This window comes from Enhydra lutris, unplaced genomic scaffold (assembly GCF_002288905.1).
Source record: "Enhydra lutris kenyoni isolate GAN:26980312 unplaced genomic scaffold, ASM228890v2 scaffoldscaffold1, whole genome shotgun sequence".
NCBI classification, from domain to species: domain Eukaryota; kingdom Metazoa; phylum Chordata; class Mammalia; order Carnivora; family Mustelidae; genus Enhydra; species Enhydra lutris.
Genome location: NW_019154085.1, coordinates 8,892,494 through 8,908,676, shown reverse-complemented (window position 1 = coordinate 8,908,676; position 16,183 = coordinate 8,892,494). Strand labels below are relative to the sequence as shown.

The 16,183-nt window shown below is 36.5% G+C and overlaps 1 protein-coding gene across 1 annotated transcript in view; it reads right to left on the bottom strand.

Moving 5' to 3' along the window:
* Positions 1 to 12,902, bottom strand: part of LOC111141613 (coiled-coil domain containing 150) — a 72,158-nt gene extending 59,256 nt beyond the window's left edge. Inside the window, exons 1-5 of the mRNA XM_022494310.1 lie at positions 12,832 to 12,902; positions 7,953 to 8,069; positions 6,942 to 7,071; positions 4,059 to 4,102; positions 2,359 to 2,451 (exon numbers count right to left, since the gene is read on the bottom strand). Of these exons, the coding sequence (XP_022350018.1) occupies positions 2,359 to 2,451; positions 4,059 to 4,102; positions 6,942 to 7,071; positions 7,953 to 8,069; positions 12,832 to 12,852 (405 nt within the window). The 5' untranslated portion in view covers positions 12,853 to 12,902. The remainder of the gene's footprint in view (positions 1 to 2,358; positions 2,452 to 4,058; positions 4,103 to 6,941; positions 7,072 to 7,952; positions 8,070 to 12,831) is intronic.
* Between the last annotated feature and the right edge of the window lie 3,281 nt (positions 12,903 to 16,183).

Genomic DNA, 16,183 nt, shown 5'->3' with positions numbered 1-16,183 from the left:
CACTAGGTAAATTTGGCAACCACCATCCTACAGAAAATAATACACAGAACTCTAAAATCCAGTAAGCACTTATTATGTTCCTACTATGCTATTTGTTATAAAAGATACAAAGAAAGTATAAGCATAGCCTGTAGCACTGGACTGCTTAGAAGTTCATAGGTGTAGATGAAAGCTATATATTTAATGAGCAAAATATAAAGCAGACAAAGGCAAAGTGTAGATTAGTGCATGATTTAGCAGTATATCTCATATACTTATGTGTCACAGGAGATTTGGTGAAATGGGAAATGTAGTTAATGTGATAATGGTTCATAGATGAAACAGATTTTAAGAAAATTTAAAAAATGGAGCATGGCAATGGTATGAATGTATACAATTAGAATCAATTTTGGTTCTTGGTTTTTTTAACTGAACAAAATTATGTTAACATGTAAACACAAAAATTGGAAGATTTACCTGTGCTTTTTTTTGATGAGGAAAGGACAGTTTCTTCAATTAATGGTGTTGGGAAGACTAGACAGGCATATGCAGAAGAATGAAACTAGACCACTATCTTGTACAATACATAAAAATTAATTCAAAATGGATCAAAGACTTGAACATAAGACCTGAAACCATAAAACTTTTAGAAGAAAACATAGGTAATTTTCTTGGTCTCACACTAAAAGCAAAAATAAACAAATAGGACTATATCAAACTAAAAAGCTTCTGTACAGCAAAGGAAACCATCAACAAAATGAGAAGGCAACTTGCTGAATGGGAGATAATATTGGCAATCATGTATTAATATCATATATCTAATAAGGGGTTAAAACCCAAAATATATAAAGAATAAAACACAGTAGCTTAAAAAAATCTGATTAAAAAATGGGCCAAATGGGGTGCCTGGGTGGCTGAGTGGGTTAAAGCCTCTGCCTTTGGCTCAGGTCATGATCCCAGGGTTCTGGGACCGAGCCCCACATCGGCCTCTCTGCTTGGCGGGGAGCCTGCTTCCTCCTCTCTCTCTGCCTGCCTCTGCCTACTCGTGATCTCTGTCTGCCAAATAAATAAATAAAATCTTTAAAAAAAATGGGCCAAAGATCTGAACAGACATTTTTCAAAAAAGACATACAGATGGCCAAGAGGTACATGAAAAGATGTTCAGCATCGCTAATCAGGGAAATGCAAATCAAAACAACAATGAGGTATCACCGCACACTATTAGAATGGCTATTACCAAAAAGACAAGAAATAATAAGTATTAGAGAGGATGTGGAGGAAAAGGAATCCTTGGGCACTGTTGAAGGGAACGTAAATTGATACTGCCACTGAGGAAAACAGTACCGAGGTTTCTCAGAAAGTTGAAACTAGAGCTACCGTATGATCCCGCAACTGCTCATTGGGGCATTCACATGAAGAAATCAAAAACATTAATTCAAAAAGATATTTGCAACCCTACATTCACTGCAGCATTATTTACAATAGACGAGATATGGAAATAACGTTAAGTGTCCATCAATAGATGAATGGATAAAGAAAATGTGGTATGTGTGTGCATATAGTTATAGATAGATAATATTCAGCCACAAAAAAGAATTTACTCTTGCCATTTGCAACAACATGGGGGGACCTTGAATGCATACTAAATGAAATATGTCAAGCAGAGGAAGAAAATACCATATAATCTCACTTACATGTGGAATGTTAAAACAAAAAACAAAAAAATGATACCAAGTCCACAGATACACAGAACAGGAAGGTAGGTGCCAGAGGCAGCAGGTATAAGGGATGGGAGAAAATGGTGACGGGGTCAAAAGGTATAAACCTCTAGTTATAAAATAAATGAGTCAGGAGGATGTACTGTACAGCATGATGACTATAGTTAATGATACTGTATTGCATATTTGAAAGTTAAGAGAGTGAATCTTAAAGGTCCTCATCACAAGAAAAAAATTTTGGGGGGCAACTGGGTAGCTCAGTGGGTTAAGCCTCTGCCTTAGGCTCAGATAGTGATCCCAGGGTCCTGGGATCGAGCCCCATATCAGGCTCTCTGCTCTGCGGGGAGCCTGCTTCCCCCTCCCCTCTCTCTCTGCCTGCCTCTCTGCCTACTTGTGACCTCTGTCTGTCAAATAAATAAATAAAATCTTAAAAAAATTTTTTTTCAACTATATATGGTGACGGATGTTAACTAGAATTACTGTGACCATTTTGCAATGTATACAAATATTGAATCATTATGTTGTATACCTGAAATATAATGCTATATACCAATTATACCTATCATGATAGTATGAATTAATATAATCAGGATTAATCTTTGTTGATTCCTTAATTAAACAAAATTAACTAACATCTAAAAACTATAGAAATAAGATCTACCTGTGCTTTTTCTGATGTTTCATGAAGGGCTACTAATTCAGACCTCAAATATGCATTTTCTTCATGTTCCTTGTTCAAAGACATCTGCACATTCTGTAAGAGCAAAAATAATAAGTTCTCTCTCTCTCTCTTTTTTTTTTTTACATGTAAGAGCTATTATGAATATCTCTATCAAAATACCTGCTCTGTATTTTGGCTACTATGAGTTCAAGTTTGGTTTTTTTTTGTTGTTGTTGTTATGTTCAATTAGCCAACATATAGTACGTCATTAGTTTTTGATTTAGTGTTCAAAGATTCATTAGTTGGTATAACATCCAGTGCTCTAGTACTAATGATATTTATAGATAAGCATCTTGTAAAGAATTTTTTAAAATCCTGATTATCTTCAACTCTCAAACTTCTTTTTTTTTTATTTCTTTTCAGTGTAACAGCATTGTTTTTGCACCACACCCAGTGCTCCATGCAATGTGTGCCCTCCATAATACCCACCACCTGGCTCCCCCATAAATTATAAAAACTGTTAATTAAAATGTTCTCATATGGTGTTTCAAACTGGAAAGAATTTGCCTAAAACCATAATGTAAATAGTTAAGCAGCATTCTGGTCAAGAAAGTTCTGCTAAGACGAATATTTGTTATACTACATACACATTTTTTCCCCTAAAGCAGTTATCTTTTGTGATTTCAAACACATTCAAAGATCTTTTAAAGTTTTATGTAGGTGAAAATGTTTTCATCAAGAATTACCTGGGTGTGGAACAAAAGAAAACACCTTTGCTCTAAAAACAAACAACCAAATAGGTGACAGGGATATGAACTACTTTTCCTCCCCAACAGGTTGTTATTGAAATGGGGAAGGGCAAAGTGCAAGTCCTCTCCCTAAAGACAGAGGACCACTCTTCTATTTTTCCAGGAGAAGCATCTCAAGACTTAAACATCACCTATTACAGGATGAGATAGAACCCAGAAAAATTATTCCAAACAGGATCTACACATTAAGGTTGATTTAGAAATGTATTAAGATATAAAAGTGGAAATAGTTCTTTTTTTTCATTTTTTATTTTCATAAAATATAAATAACATAAAATTTCACATTTTACGGGCACCTGGATAGCTCAGTGGGTTAAAGCCTCTGCCTTCGGCTCAGGTCATGATCCCAGGGTCCTGGGATGGAGCCCCACATTGGGCTCTCTGCTCGGCAGGGAGCCTGCTTCCCCTCCTGCCCTTGCCTGCCTCTCTGCCTACTTGTGATCTCTATCAAATAAATCAAAATCTTAAAAAAAAAAAATTTCACATTTTAATCATTTTTAAATGTACAGTTCACTTAAAAATATTTAAGTGTTAAGTTCAGTGGTGTTAAGTATATTCACATTATTGTTATTATTTCTTATAGTAACCAAAAGTAGTAAATATTTTTTATATTTCATAAATTTTATAGCAATTATTTTACAATAAGGATAAGATACAAATTCATCTCATAATTTTTGCTAACTCATCTTTTTTTAAAACCATAATAATCTGCTGAAATGACTTCTTAATACCCAGCTGGCAACAGGTCTGAACATACAACATATACACTGCAACTTTTTTCTAGTAAGGATTTCAGGAGAATCAGAACAACTGCAAACCAACATGACTGAGGAAATATTACTTAGTGAAAGAGGAAAGAACATCTCTGAACTCTACAACCTCAAAACTTACCTTATTTTCTTCAACCAACTTGGAAATGACCTCATCTCTAGAAACTAAAAACAGAGAGTCCACATAACTATGGTAATAATAACTTACTACAACGACACTGAAATCACATAGTATCTTCTCCCGGAGCAGCTTGCTTTCTTTTTTTCCCCCAGTCTGTATGTTGTGAAAATAAGGAGAATGCAAGTATTTCTACCATATCTTTATAGACTGGAAACTAAGTCATGAAATTATCAAGAAAAGAGTGCACAGTCACAAGCTATCGTAAATGAGGTCAGATTTTACTGCAGGCAGGGAGGCTGATGAGTCTGAGGGATTTTAAACTGGAGAGGCACCTGATCAAGGGTTTTTGTTAGCGAGAACACTCTGGCAGAGGCTCAGTAAGGAAGAGGAAATCAGTTTAGTAACTGAGCAGTTACCACAGTATAAAACAATGAAAGGTGGCTTTAAGGGAAGGGCTATGGGGATGCGGAGGGAAAACACAGTCCGGAAATTCAACAAGCCGGGAGGACGGTCAGGACGTGGCAGCTGGCTGCTGGGGTAAAGGCAACATGTGAGTCAAGGAGAAAATCTTGTGTCCAGATGTAAGCAATGGGGTGGGTGGTAGACTCTTCAAGTAGGGAATACAGGATGAGGAGCAGGTTCGGGGGACAGAACTAGTACGAATGATTGCAGTATTTAAGTATTTACCGTGCGTTTGCAGGTCTCTGTAAGACATCCGTATACTGATGTCTAGTTGGCACTAAGATACTGTCTGGAGCTCAGGAAGAGGATCGTATGTGGGAAAAAAAAGATTTGAAACCACCCGGAGGGTATATACAGTGAAAATAAAACCAAAGATAGAAACAGGGGAACAGTTTGGCACTGTGCAGTAGTAGCCCAAAGTAAACTTTTCTGAGAGTCATGTTTTGGCTTTGTGAAGAATTCATAAAGATCTATTAGTTTTGTTTCACTTAAATAGTCTAAAGCCAGAAAATTACAAAACACATAAAACCTCACATTTTACGTAGAATATAATCAGAAAAACTATAATTTTTGAGTATGTAAGTCCAAGACTCATTTTAAATAAGGTAAATGTTCATTTAAAATATGTTAAGGATAAAAAGGATTATTATATGATCCATTTTAAAAGTTCTAATAATCAAAGTCAGAATGAAAGGGGAATGTTTATCTTACTTGGGAGAACAATTTCATCATGTTACTGTGTGTATATAAAAGTCTATTGTTGATAATTACATTTTTAAATTCATTAAAGCAAATATCTAGAGACATTCCTTTTATTAATCTAATTAGCATAACTATATCTTAAAGTAATCAAATTGTATGCATGTAAAGAGTGTTATTCAATATAAACATATTGTTGGTATTCAGGCTTCCTTTTCCTTGTGTTAGTTTTAATTAATGTTTAATTTTCATTTTTTAAATGGTCTTCCATATATTCTTTATAAAATTCAAAACTAAAGCACTTAGCCAATGAAAAAGTAACATTAAAAAAAATTACTCCTATAATAGAAAAATCTGTTTTAGTCCTAGCTGTCCTATTTGCCATGGGTCCTTAGATACAGACCTTTTAATGCTTCTACAGAATGGGGTATATTTTCTTATCTTTCTTGCAAGGTTGTAAGGTCAAATGAGATAATGTGGCAGCACCATCAAATATAACATGTATTTTTGGTAGCCACACAGTCACAGGAAGATGGACAATTATCTTGGGACATTAACAGTGAGAACTCCACAAGTAATTCACTAATCAACAACTATAAGAAAAACAGTACTTTCTGTTAAAAGCAGGAAAACAAAACACTGACCAGATTACTCTTTGTTCCATGCTTTTTAAAATTTTTATTTCCCTTTTGGTATTCCCTGCCCTCACTACAGCCAGAGAGCATAGAAGGCACATTGGCAGGAGCACTGGATCTAGAAGATACAGGCTCAGGCCTTGCTTTAACTTTGGGAAGTATGGATAGTTTAGCGTGTTGCAGAGATCGTTTTCGTGAAAGCTCTATGTAAACCATAAGTGTTACTTGTGTGAAGCATTGTAGTGTGATCTCTATATTTGATACTGGCTGAAACTGCTTTACAACTATATATTAACAATAGCAAAGGGGCGCCTGGGTGGTTCAGTGGGTTAAAGCCTCTGCCTTCAGCTCAGGTCATGATCCCAGGGTCCTGGGATCGAGCCCCGCATCCGGCTCTCTGCTCAGCAGGGAGCCTGCTTCCTCCTCTCTCTCTCTGCCTGCCTCTCTGCCTACTTGTGATCTCCATCTGTCAAATAAAATCTTAAAAAACAAAACAAACAAACAAAAAATAGTAAATATGGCAAGGACTGCTGGGTTGGAAGAACCATGACTGAACAACATGGGATCACGACGAGACTCATCCATTTCCTAGCTCAATCACCTGTAAGGACTCTGTGTACCCATCTGTAAAATGAGGACATTAAGCTCTAAGGTAAGTTACAACCATCCACTGATACAAATACAGATCAATAGACTGGCAACCTGAAAAATGGGAGCCTGGCACGATAAATGGTTAGAGTCAGGTTAGCAAGTATTAAAGGCCTTATTTCCTTATTAATATTCTATTATCCAATATTTAATCTAGATTTCTAGAAACCCAGTATTCCCAAGTCCATGAACACTTAAGTAAATCTGAGAAAGAATTTATGTATAGAACAGTCTACAGTGGAGATCGAATTCTATTTTATTACCAACACTTTTTTTTTTCAGTGCCACAGAAAAAAGGCAATCAACAATTTTTTACTTGTGGTCCTGTGGTAAATCTCAGTAACAATGGCCTCTTCCAGAACTTTGGATCTTAAGAGTTTTTGCATGAAATCTCAAAAGCACCTAACAGAAATGTAATTTCTAGCATCTATTTTCATACTTAGGTCAGACTTGAGCAGAGAGATAGAAGTCTCCAACTCTCCTTTTTTCTGTTGCTCCTGTGCCAGCAGATCTTGGGTGGTCTGTATAGAACTGCGTAGGGCAACGCAGTTTTGCTGCAAAATCTGCACCTGAAATGTGGAAGAAAAAGTCCTTTCTTCAAGGTCAAGATTTCTACCAAACCACCTCAGAGCACATGTGTAAGGCAGATTTTCCTATCTACACATCACTGGAGGGAGAAGGGGAGTTTCTACATTACATTTAAGATTTCAGCAGGGTGCAGTGTTTTACAGCAGGGCCATCCGACAGAACTTTCTGTGCACTCTCCAACACAACACATACCAGGCACAAGTAACTGCTGAGCACTTGAAGTGTGGCCAGAGTGACTGAGGAACTGAATTTTAATTTTATTTAATTTTAACTAATTTAAATTTAAATAGCCACATGTGGCTAGTAGCTACTATATTGGTGGCACAAGTTAGAGCAATAAAGGATCATTTACAAATTCCTCAAGTAGGAGCGCCTGGGTGGCTCAGTAGGTTAAGCGTTTGCCTTCTGCTCAGGTTATGATCTTAGGATCCTGGGATCAAACCCCACATCAGGATCCCGGCTTGGTGGGAAGCCTGCTTCTCCTTCTCCCTCTGCTGGCTGCTCCCCCTGCTTATGGTCTCTCACACTCTGTCAAACAAAAAACTCTTAAAAAATGAGAAAAAAAAAATTTAAGTAGAACCTTTATTATTTAAGTAGAACCTTTTTAAATAATTTTATTATGAAGGACAGCCATTGGTTAAAGTAAAGATTATGTAATCCAAATACAGGTTATTAGAATTTGGAACTACTAACTGCCTTCAGTACTTAGAACTGAATAGTCTAAATTACATGCAGGTATTTCAAGTAATACTACAGGCAAAAATTTGATCTAGAGAATATTAGCAAAACTAAACACTTATAGGTAAAATAATCAGCTTTATCTTTGGGTTCACTTCCTTGACATAAGGGGAGAAAAATCTACCTGTTTCCGTTCCACCTCCACTGTTGATTCCATTTCTTGTATTTTGAAAAGCATGGCTGATGCGGATTTCTCCAGAGATTCCCTTAGGTACTTCTCCTGAGACAGTTGTCTCCGTAGCTACAGAAGAAACTGCAGTTAGGCAAGACCAAAGGAACATCACAGCAGTTTGCCCAAGATCAGACTCACCACGAAAAGTTCACTAGACACGCTATTTCACTCCCAGACACTCTTCATTCATTAATGACTGCTCAGAAACAAGCTGAGTTTCTCCCTAAGGGATAAACTACTAAGAAAGGAAGCATCAAATCCGTTGCCTCCGTCTTCCCACTGGTCTTTTTTTTTTTTCCCCCAAATTGTGGGTCAAGACACGTTAGTAAGTTGCAAGCAGCACTTTAAAAGGGGGGAAAATATCAGAGCATACAGCATGTAATGAAGAAGGGTAAGTAATCCTTCATTAGATGTTTGTGTATATTATTTATGTATGGTGTGACAGTATGTCTCACAACAGACTTGTCAAAAAAGGATGAAAAACATTAATATCACCCTTAGTATATACGTACTTCTGTATTTTCTGACTTTCAACTCCTATTTTTCTATATTTGATTAGTTTATCTCCCTATTTTTTTAAAAAAATATTTTTTATCCCGTAGGATTATAAACATAACTTTGAAAGGTGTTCCAATTCTGTTTTGGAATGAAAAGGTCTAAGGAAGTAATGAAGTAACTGTTAAAAGTAGTGGATTAAAAACACCACTCAAGAACTGGGTACACTAACCTTGTTTCTCTCCATAAATGACAATGAGTTAGATAAAGATATAAAAAAGAATCTCTTTTCTCATGAGGTAAAGAGATCCTTTCAAACTTAAATGGGAATTACCGAATGCTATTCCGTTTATGAAGTGGTGTTAAGTTAAAAGAAATTGTTTTTAAGCCCCAGTGAAGATAATGTAAGAGTACATTTTATAGGTCTTTTCCTAAATTGTACATATTTATTTTACATGTGTTTTCTCTATGGATGATATATTTTATGTTTAAAAACTTTTTGAAAAGTTGAAAGACATGAAAAGTGTGTTGGCATCAAACTTACATCACAGCCCATTTTGCAAAAGTTGTATAAATTCTTAATCATACCCCCATATCAAAGGTTTTTCCAGTTCTTCACTATTCTAAATATTGTTCTGCTGAACATGCCTATGAATAAATCTTTCTTTGCGTTTCTGATTCCTACAAGAGGAAACCCTAGGTTAAAGGCTTAATAGTGTGTAGACTTTTGATAAATTTGGTATATAATTTTCCTTCCAATTTTAGCTTATCAATAGTAGTATAAATTTCCTTCCAATTTTAGCCTGTTGGTAATAGTAGAATAAATCCCATCAGTACTATGTATTGTTGTTTTCTTAAATCTTTGCTAACCTAATAAATTAAAAATAACATCTTGACAGCTTTTCATTCTTTGGTTACTGGTGAGACTAAACATTTTCTAATATGGTTATTAGCTCTGTATATTTTCTGAGGCATTATATATTTTTTAAAATGTTAGTTGACCACTGTTTTTTGTTTTTTGTTAATTTTAAGTTCTTTACAAGGGAAGATTGTTAACTGTATCTAGTTGTGCTAGATTTTCCTAGTTTTGTTTTTTGCCCCCCTTTTTTTACATGTAGAATTTTTAATTCTTATGTGTTCAAATCTATTGAACTTTTTATAATTCTGTTCCTTCATTTCAAGTTTAGAAGTTCCTTATCCTTCATCATCATTATCGGTTAAGTATTCTAATCTTATTTAAGGATTAACCAGTTTTTGTTTTGGTGCATATTAATAATCTAATACTAACTATAGTATCAAATTATAATTACTTTGTAATACAGAGTAGCTTACTATAGTTTTCTAAGCTCTGGATCAAATTACATAGTAAAATGTACTTGAGATATAATTTAAGTCCTTTACAGAGGAAACTTTATTTGATAATTATACTATTGAGGTGTTAATTCTGAAGCATTATTAAAAGCAACCAGCTTTATGTTTATCAGAACCAGATTTTATATATATATCTTACCTTTTAAGAAGATATATACCACATTTATTCTGCCTTTATACAGCCCCCTGATATGGGCTGAATTGTATTCCCCAAAAATATTATGTTGACACTCTAACCCCAGTATGACAAAAAATGATTGCATTTGGAGACAGGGCCTTTAAAGAGGTGATGAGCTATAAGGATGCTGTGAGGGTGGGTCCTAATCCAACCCAAATGGTGTCCTTATAAGAGAAGGTGTCTTCATGGGACACACGAAGACACCAGGGATGTGCACACACAAAGCAAAGACCATGTGAGGACCATGGGAAGGCAGCCGTTTGCAAGTCAAGGAGAGAAGCCTCAGGAGAAAAAAACCTGCTGTCCTCTTGATCTTGGAACTTAAATCTTCAGAAATGTAAGAAATTTCTGTTGTTTAAGCCACCCAGTCTTAAACAACAGACCCTCACAAACTAATATATCCCTCTTGCTTGAATACCAAAACGCATTTTGACTAGGACAGTCCTTCTACTGGTCCTTGACAGGGTTCAATAACAATTCAAGATTTTGGGGCACCTGGGTGGCTCAGTGGGTTAAAGCCTCTGACTTCGGCTCAGGTCATGATCTCAGAGTCCTGGGATCGAGTCCCATATTGGGCTCTCTGTTCAGCAGGGAGCCTGCTTCCCCCTCTCTCTCTGTCTGCCTCTCTGCCTACTTGTGATCTCTGTCCAATAAGTAAATAAAATCTTAAAAAAAGAAAGAAAATTCAATATTTTATCACAGCTCTCAGAATTAAGACTTCTCTAATAAATAGTAATGATAAATGGTAATCACTGATAGTCTTTTAAAGAAATCACACACAAAGAATCTAGATACAGACCTCACATCATTAATTTGAAGTGTATCATTTATCTAAGTGTAAAATGCAAAACTATAAGGGTTGTAAAAATAACATAGGAGAAAAATCTTGGTGATCTTGGGTTTGGTGATGAGTTATAACACCAAAAATACAATCTCTCAACGAAAAAATGAGTAAGATGGACTTCATTAAAATTAAAAGCTTCTGCCCTGCAAAAGATAAGCTACAGAATGGAGAAAAAAAACCCATATTTGATTAAGGACTAGGTCCAAAATATACAAAGAACTCTTAAAACTCAACATAAGAAAACAACCCAATTACGAAATAAGCATAAGATCTCACAGACACTTCACCAAATGAGATATACAGATGGCAAATAAGTATATAAGATATTCAATATCATATGTCATTAGGGAATTATAATTAAAACAAGATATCACTACACACATTAGAATGGCAAAAATTCAAAACACTGACAACACGCTGATGAGAATGTGCAACAACAAAAACTCACTCGTTTTTGGTGTGAATGCAAAATGGTACAGCCATTTTTTGAGACAGGTTGGCAGTTTCTTACAAAGGTAAACAAAAGCTTACCAGATGGTCCAGCAATTGTGCTCTAGGTATTTATCCAAATGAGTAGATAACATGTCCACACAAAAACCTGCATGTGAATGTTTATAACAGCTTTATTCACAGTTGCCAAAACTCAGAGGCAACCAAGATGTTCTTCAATAGATGAATGGATAAAACAAACTGTGGTACGTCCATACAATGGAATATTGTTTGGCAATGAATTACCACACCATGACAAGACTTGGAGGTATGCTACGTGCATATGCTAAAGAAGCCAGTCCAAAACCACCACACACTGAATCGTTCCAACCATAACAGAACTAAGGAGGGTGAAAGGATCAGTGGTTGCCAGGGGCTCAGGAAGAGAGGGGGAAAAGGGTGGGTATATGGAGCAGAGAGCATTTTTAGGGGAGTGATAATATTCTGTAAGATAATGTAATGAAGAAAGGGTGAATCTTAATAAACTATGGACTTCAGCTAATAATGACTTATCAATTTATGAATACTAGTTCATCAAATTTAACAAATGTACCACACTAATATAATAGGGGAAATTGGAGGGATGGGGAGAGCAGGTTTATGAGAACTATTTTCTGTGCAATTTTTCTATAAATGTGAAAATTCTGTAAAAAAAAAAAAGTCTACTAAAATAGCTGAAAACTAAAAAAAAATTATATGAAATGTAATACATTCTATGAAAATTCATGATTTTATCAGTAGTTACTGGCAAAGTACATAAGAGAATTTTTCAGATAGCTATACTTCACACCTTAAGCACTAAAAACCATAACTTAAGAAGTAATTTCACATGAGAATTTTCTTCAAAAGGCATATCTACTTCTTAGTATTTTAAATATAATTGGGTCCTTTTGATTTGGATGGACATCATGATTATTCCGCCAGGGAATATTGAGGTTTTTGGGCCAGGGGGTGTTGGATTACTAATTCTCCTGACTCTTCCACTGTTTTCAGCTGCCATTTTTTAGTCCAGCAACTTTTAGCAGCCACCTACTTCACAACTCCCAATCTGTTATCTACTAAAACTTGGGCTGAAAGGGAGGTTTTCAAGGTAAAATTAGACGAGTGGTCTTATTAAAAGCTTTTTGTTTTAAACACAACTTTCATTTAAAAGGTCTTTGTATGAAGGTGTTCACTTAGCTCTAGCACATGAATTTTGTGGTAACTAATTTCCTTCCTGGCTCACAAAGCACTGACTTTATTTCTGGTTGTAGGGCCATTCTGAGGCAAAAGGAACTCAACGTCAAATAAGTGTAGCCACTTTCACTTGAATTACGTGTGGCATATTTTTAAAATCTTCCTACTCCACAGTAACATATTTTCTTCTTCAAAGTTTCTCATGATTTCCACTTTCCTGACTTCCCCTCAGCAATTCCAACGCCCCCTCCACCCTCCAGAACCTTTTTTTATCTTACCTCCTGAGTTTTCAGGTTCATTTTACGTTTTGTGGTCTTCAATTCTTCTTCAATAATGGCTGCATTCTTCTAAAAGTACAAGGGGAAAAGGTTCTAAATAATCTGAAATGAAGAAAGAAACTGTCTATAGGCACATCAGTTCAAATCTAGACTTTTTTTCTAGTGACCTATAAATGCTATTCTGAATATGGTTATAAATACTTCTTTTATGAGTCTAAAATAATTATTATAATGAGATCTTTAAAAAGAAAGTTATTACCTTGATTCATTACTTCTATTATTTTCCCTTTAATTTTTTTAAAAAGATTTATTTATTTTAATGAACTATTGGGATTTTATCAAGATAAAAAGCTTTTGCACAGCAAAGAGAACAGTCAACAAACCCAAAAGACAACCGACAGAATGGGAGAAGATATTTGCAAATGTCTTATCAAATAAAGGGCTAGTATCCATAATCTATAAAGAACTTATCAAACTCAACACACAAAAATCAAATAATCCAGTCAAGAAATGGGTAGAAGACATGAGCAGACATTTCTCCAAAGATAAATAAATGGCCGACAGACACCCAGAAAGATGCTACACATCACTTGGCATCAGGGAAATACAAATCAGAACCTCAATGAGATACTACCTCACACCTGTCAGAATGGCTAAAATTAACAACTCAGGAAATGACAGATGTTGGCAAGGATACAGAGAAAGGGGAACCCTGTTACACTGTTGGTGGGAATGCAAGCTGGTGCAGACACTCTGGAAAACTGTATGGATGTTCCTCAAAAAAGTTAAAAATGGAGCTAACCGGGGCGCCTGGGTGGCTCAGTGGGTTAAAGCCTCTGCCTTCGGCTCAGGTCATGATCTCAGGGTCCTGGGATGAAGCCCCACATTGGGCTCTCTGCTCAGCAGGGAGCCTGCTTCCCCCTCTCTCTCTGCCTGCCTCTCTGCCTACTTGTGATCTCTGCCTGTCAAATAAATAAATAAAATCTTAAAAAAAAAAAATGGAGCTACCCTATGGTCCAGCAACTGAACTACTAGGTATTTACCCAAAGTATACAAACATAGTGATGGAAGGGGCACCTGCACCCCAGTGTCTATAGCAGCAATGTCCACAACAGCCAAACTATGGAAAGAGCCCAGATGTCCACTGACAGATGAATGGGTAAAGACGATAAAGGTATATATACACCATGGAATATTACTCAGCCATCAGAAAAACGAAATCTTGCCATTTGCAACAAAGCAGATAGAATCAGAGGGTATTATGCTAAGTGAAATAAGTCAATCAGAGAAAGCAATTATCATATAATCTCACTCATATATGGAATTTAAGAAACAAAACAGATGAACATAGGGGAAGGGAAGGTAAAATAAAGTAAGATGAAATCAGAGAGGGAGACAAACCATAAGAGACTGTTAGCTATAGGAAACAAACTAAGGGTTGCTAAAGGGGAGATGGGTGGGGGGATAAGGTAACTGGTGATGGGCATTAAAGAGGGCACATGATATGAGCACCAGGCATTATATACAATTGATGAATCACTGAACTCTACCTCTGAAATTAATAATACACCATGTTAATTAATTGAATTTATATTTTCTTTTTTATTTTTTTTAGATTTTATTTATTTTTTTTTGACACAGAGAGAGAGAGAGAGAGAGAGAGAGAGAGATCACAGGTAGGAAGAGAGGCAGGCAGCAAGGAGAGAGAGAGAGAGAAGCAGGCTCCCGGGAGCCCAATGTGGGGCTCGATCCCAGGACCCTGAGATCATGACCTGAGCTGAAGGCAGAGGCTTAACCCACTGAACCACCCAGGTGCCTCTGAATTTATATTAAAAAAAAAAAAAAAAAGGAAAAAAGATTAGAGAGAGAGAATGCATGCACATGTGCGAGCTGGGGGAGGGGCAGAGGGAGAGAATCCTCAAGCAAACCCCCCCCCAAGTGTGGAGCCCCAGGCAGGGCTTAATCTCACAATGCATGAGATCATGACCTGAGCTGAAACCAAGAGTCAGATGCTTAACTGACTGAGCCACCCTGGCACCCCAAACACATTCACTTTATAAGTAAAATTCAATAATGAGAAAATCCGGTAATTGATAGAACTTTTTCTTATAGAGTATATTCCTTTTTTTTTTTTTTTTAAGTATTCAATCTCTTCTTGCCTCAAATGTTATCCGTGCTTAGGAGCGGAGGATCAAAAATATAGCTTTCACTATTTATTCTCTTTTATGTCACTATTAATGGTGCCACAATCCAAAACCTCAGTTATCTTTGCCTTCTGTCCTATACTCAGCTCCTGTCCAGTACCATATTCTAGCGTATCTTTCTTCATAAAACATCTCTTTCTTTTCAAAATGCCCCCCTAAGTCAGATCTAATAAGGCTTGTGCCTCAAATCATGCAATGGACTCCTAATTGGTTTCCTGAAACTCTAGACTACTGCCGGATTAGTTTTCCTGTTTTTGTTATGTCACTTCCTTATTAAAAATGATAATCACCCCCTTAATATCAAGCCCTAATTATTCTTGATTTTGAAATCCTCTATAACGTGATCCCTAGCTAACTTCCAATTTATTTGCCACCCAAAATCCTCACTCCTCTCAGCCTAGTTTATGCATTTCCTCTAACTGTACCAGTGCAGAGGTCTAAGTTCAAACCTGGGTAACAGGAAGAAGACAGGGAATTGGGATCTGAGAGACACGAGTTCTCTTGGGGCTCACTGCTCTTTTTACTAAAATGGGGACAATATCATTCTGTCATGAGGTTTTTCAAAAATTAAACAAAATAACATGCTGACCATCTAGCATGCTGCGTGCCCCTGAAGGGGGAACAGAATCGTCAGCTTATCATCCTATTCTATATTCTTCCCTGCCTCTGTGCATACTCCTTGACATATCCTCACCTCTCTACTTGGCCTTCTCAAAGTTCCGCTCATATCTCTTTCTTGAAGCCTTCCCTAATCTACTCTACATAGGGCATACCCACCCTCTCAAACCCTCCTGAACACAAAACACTTGTCAATAGTCACTTACTGTTCTCCACTGTCCTTTAACAATTCCTATGCCCTTGTTTTTTCTCTATTTAGTTTTTCATGATATTCCTTGTTCTCCAACAAGCATACGGCCTTAGGTGAGCAGAAACTCTACCTCATAACTTTTGGACTCCCACTCTCATGCGTACAGGGTAAGGGCTCTAGGAATACCACATTACTGAGAGGGCATAATAGTTTATCAATGCAGATAACTTTGAAATGTCAAGAATCCTCACATCTTATCACCTATTTTTAAAAAGTCAATTATGTTCCTAGGAACATCGCCAAAGGCAAGGGAAGCAAGGGCAAAAATGAACTATTGGGA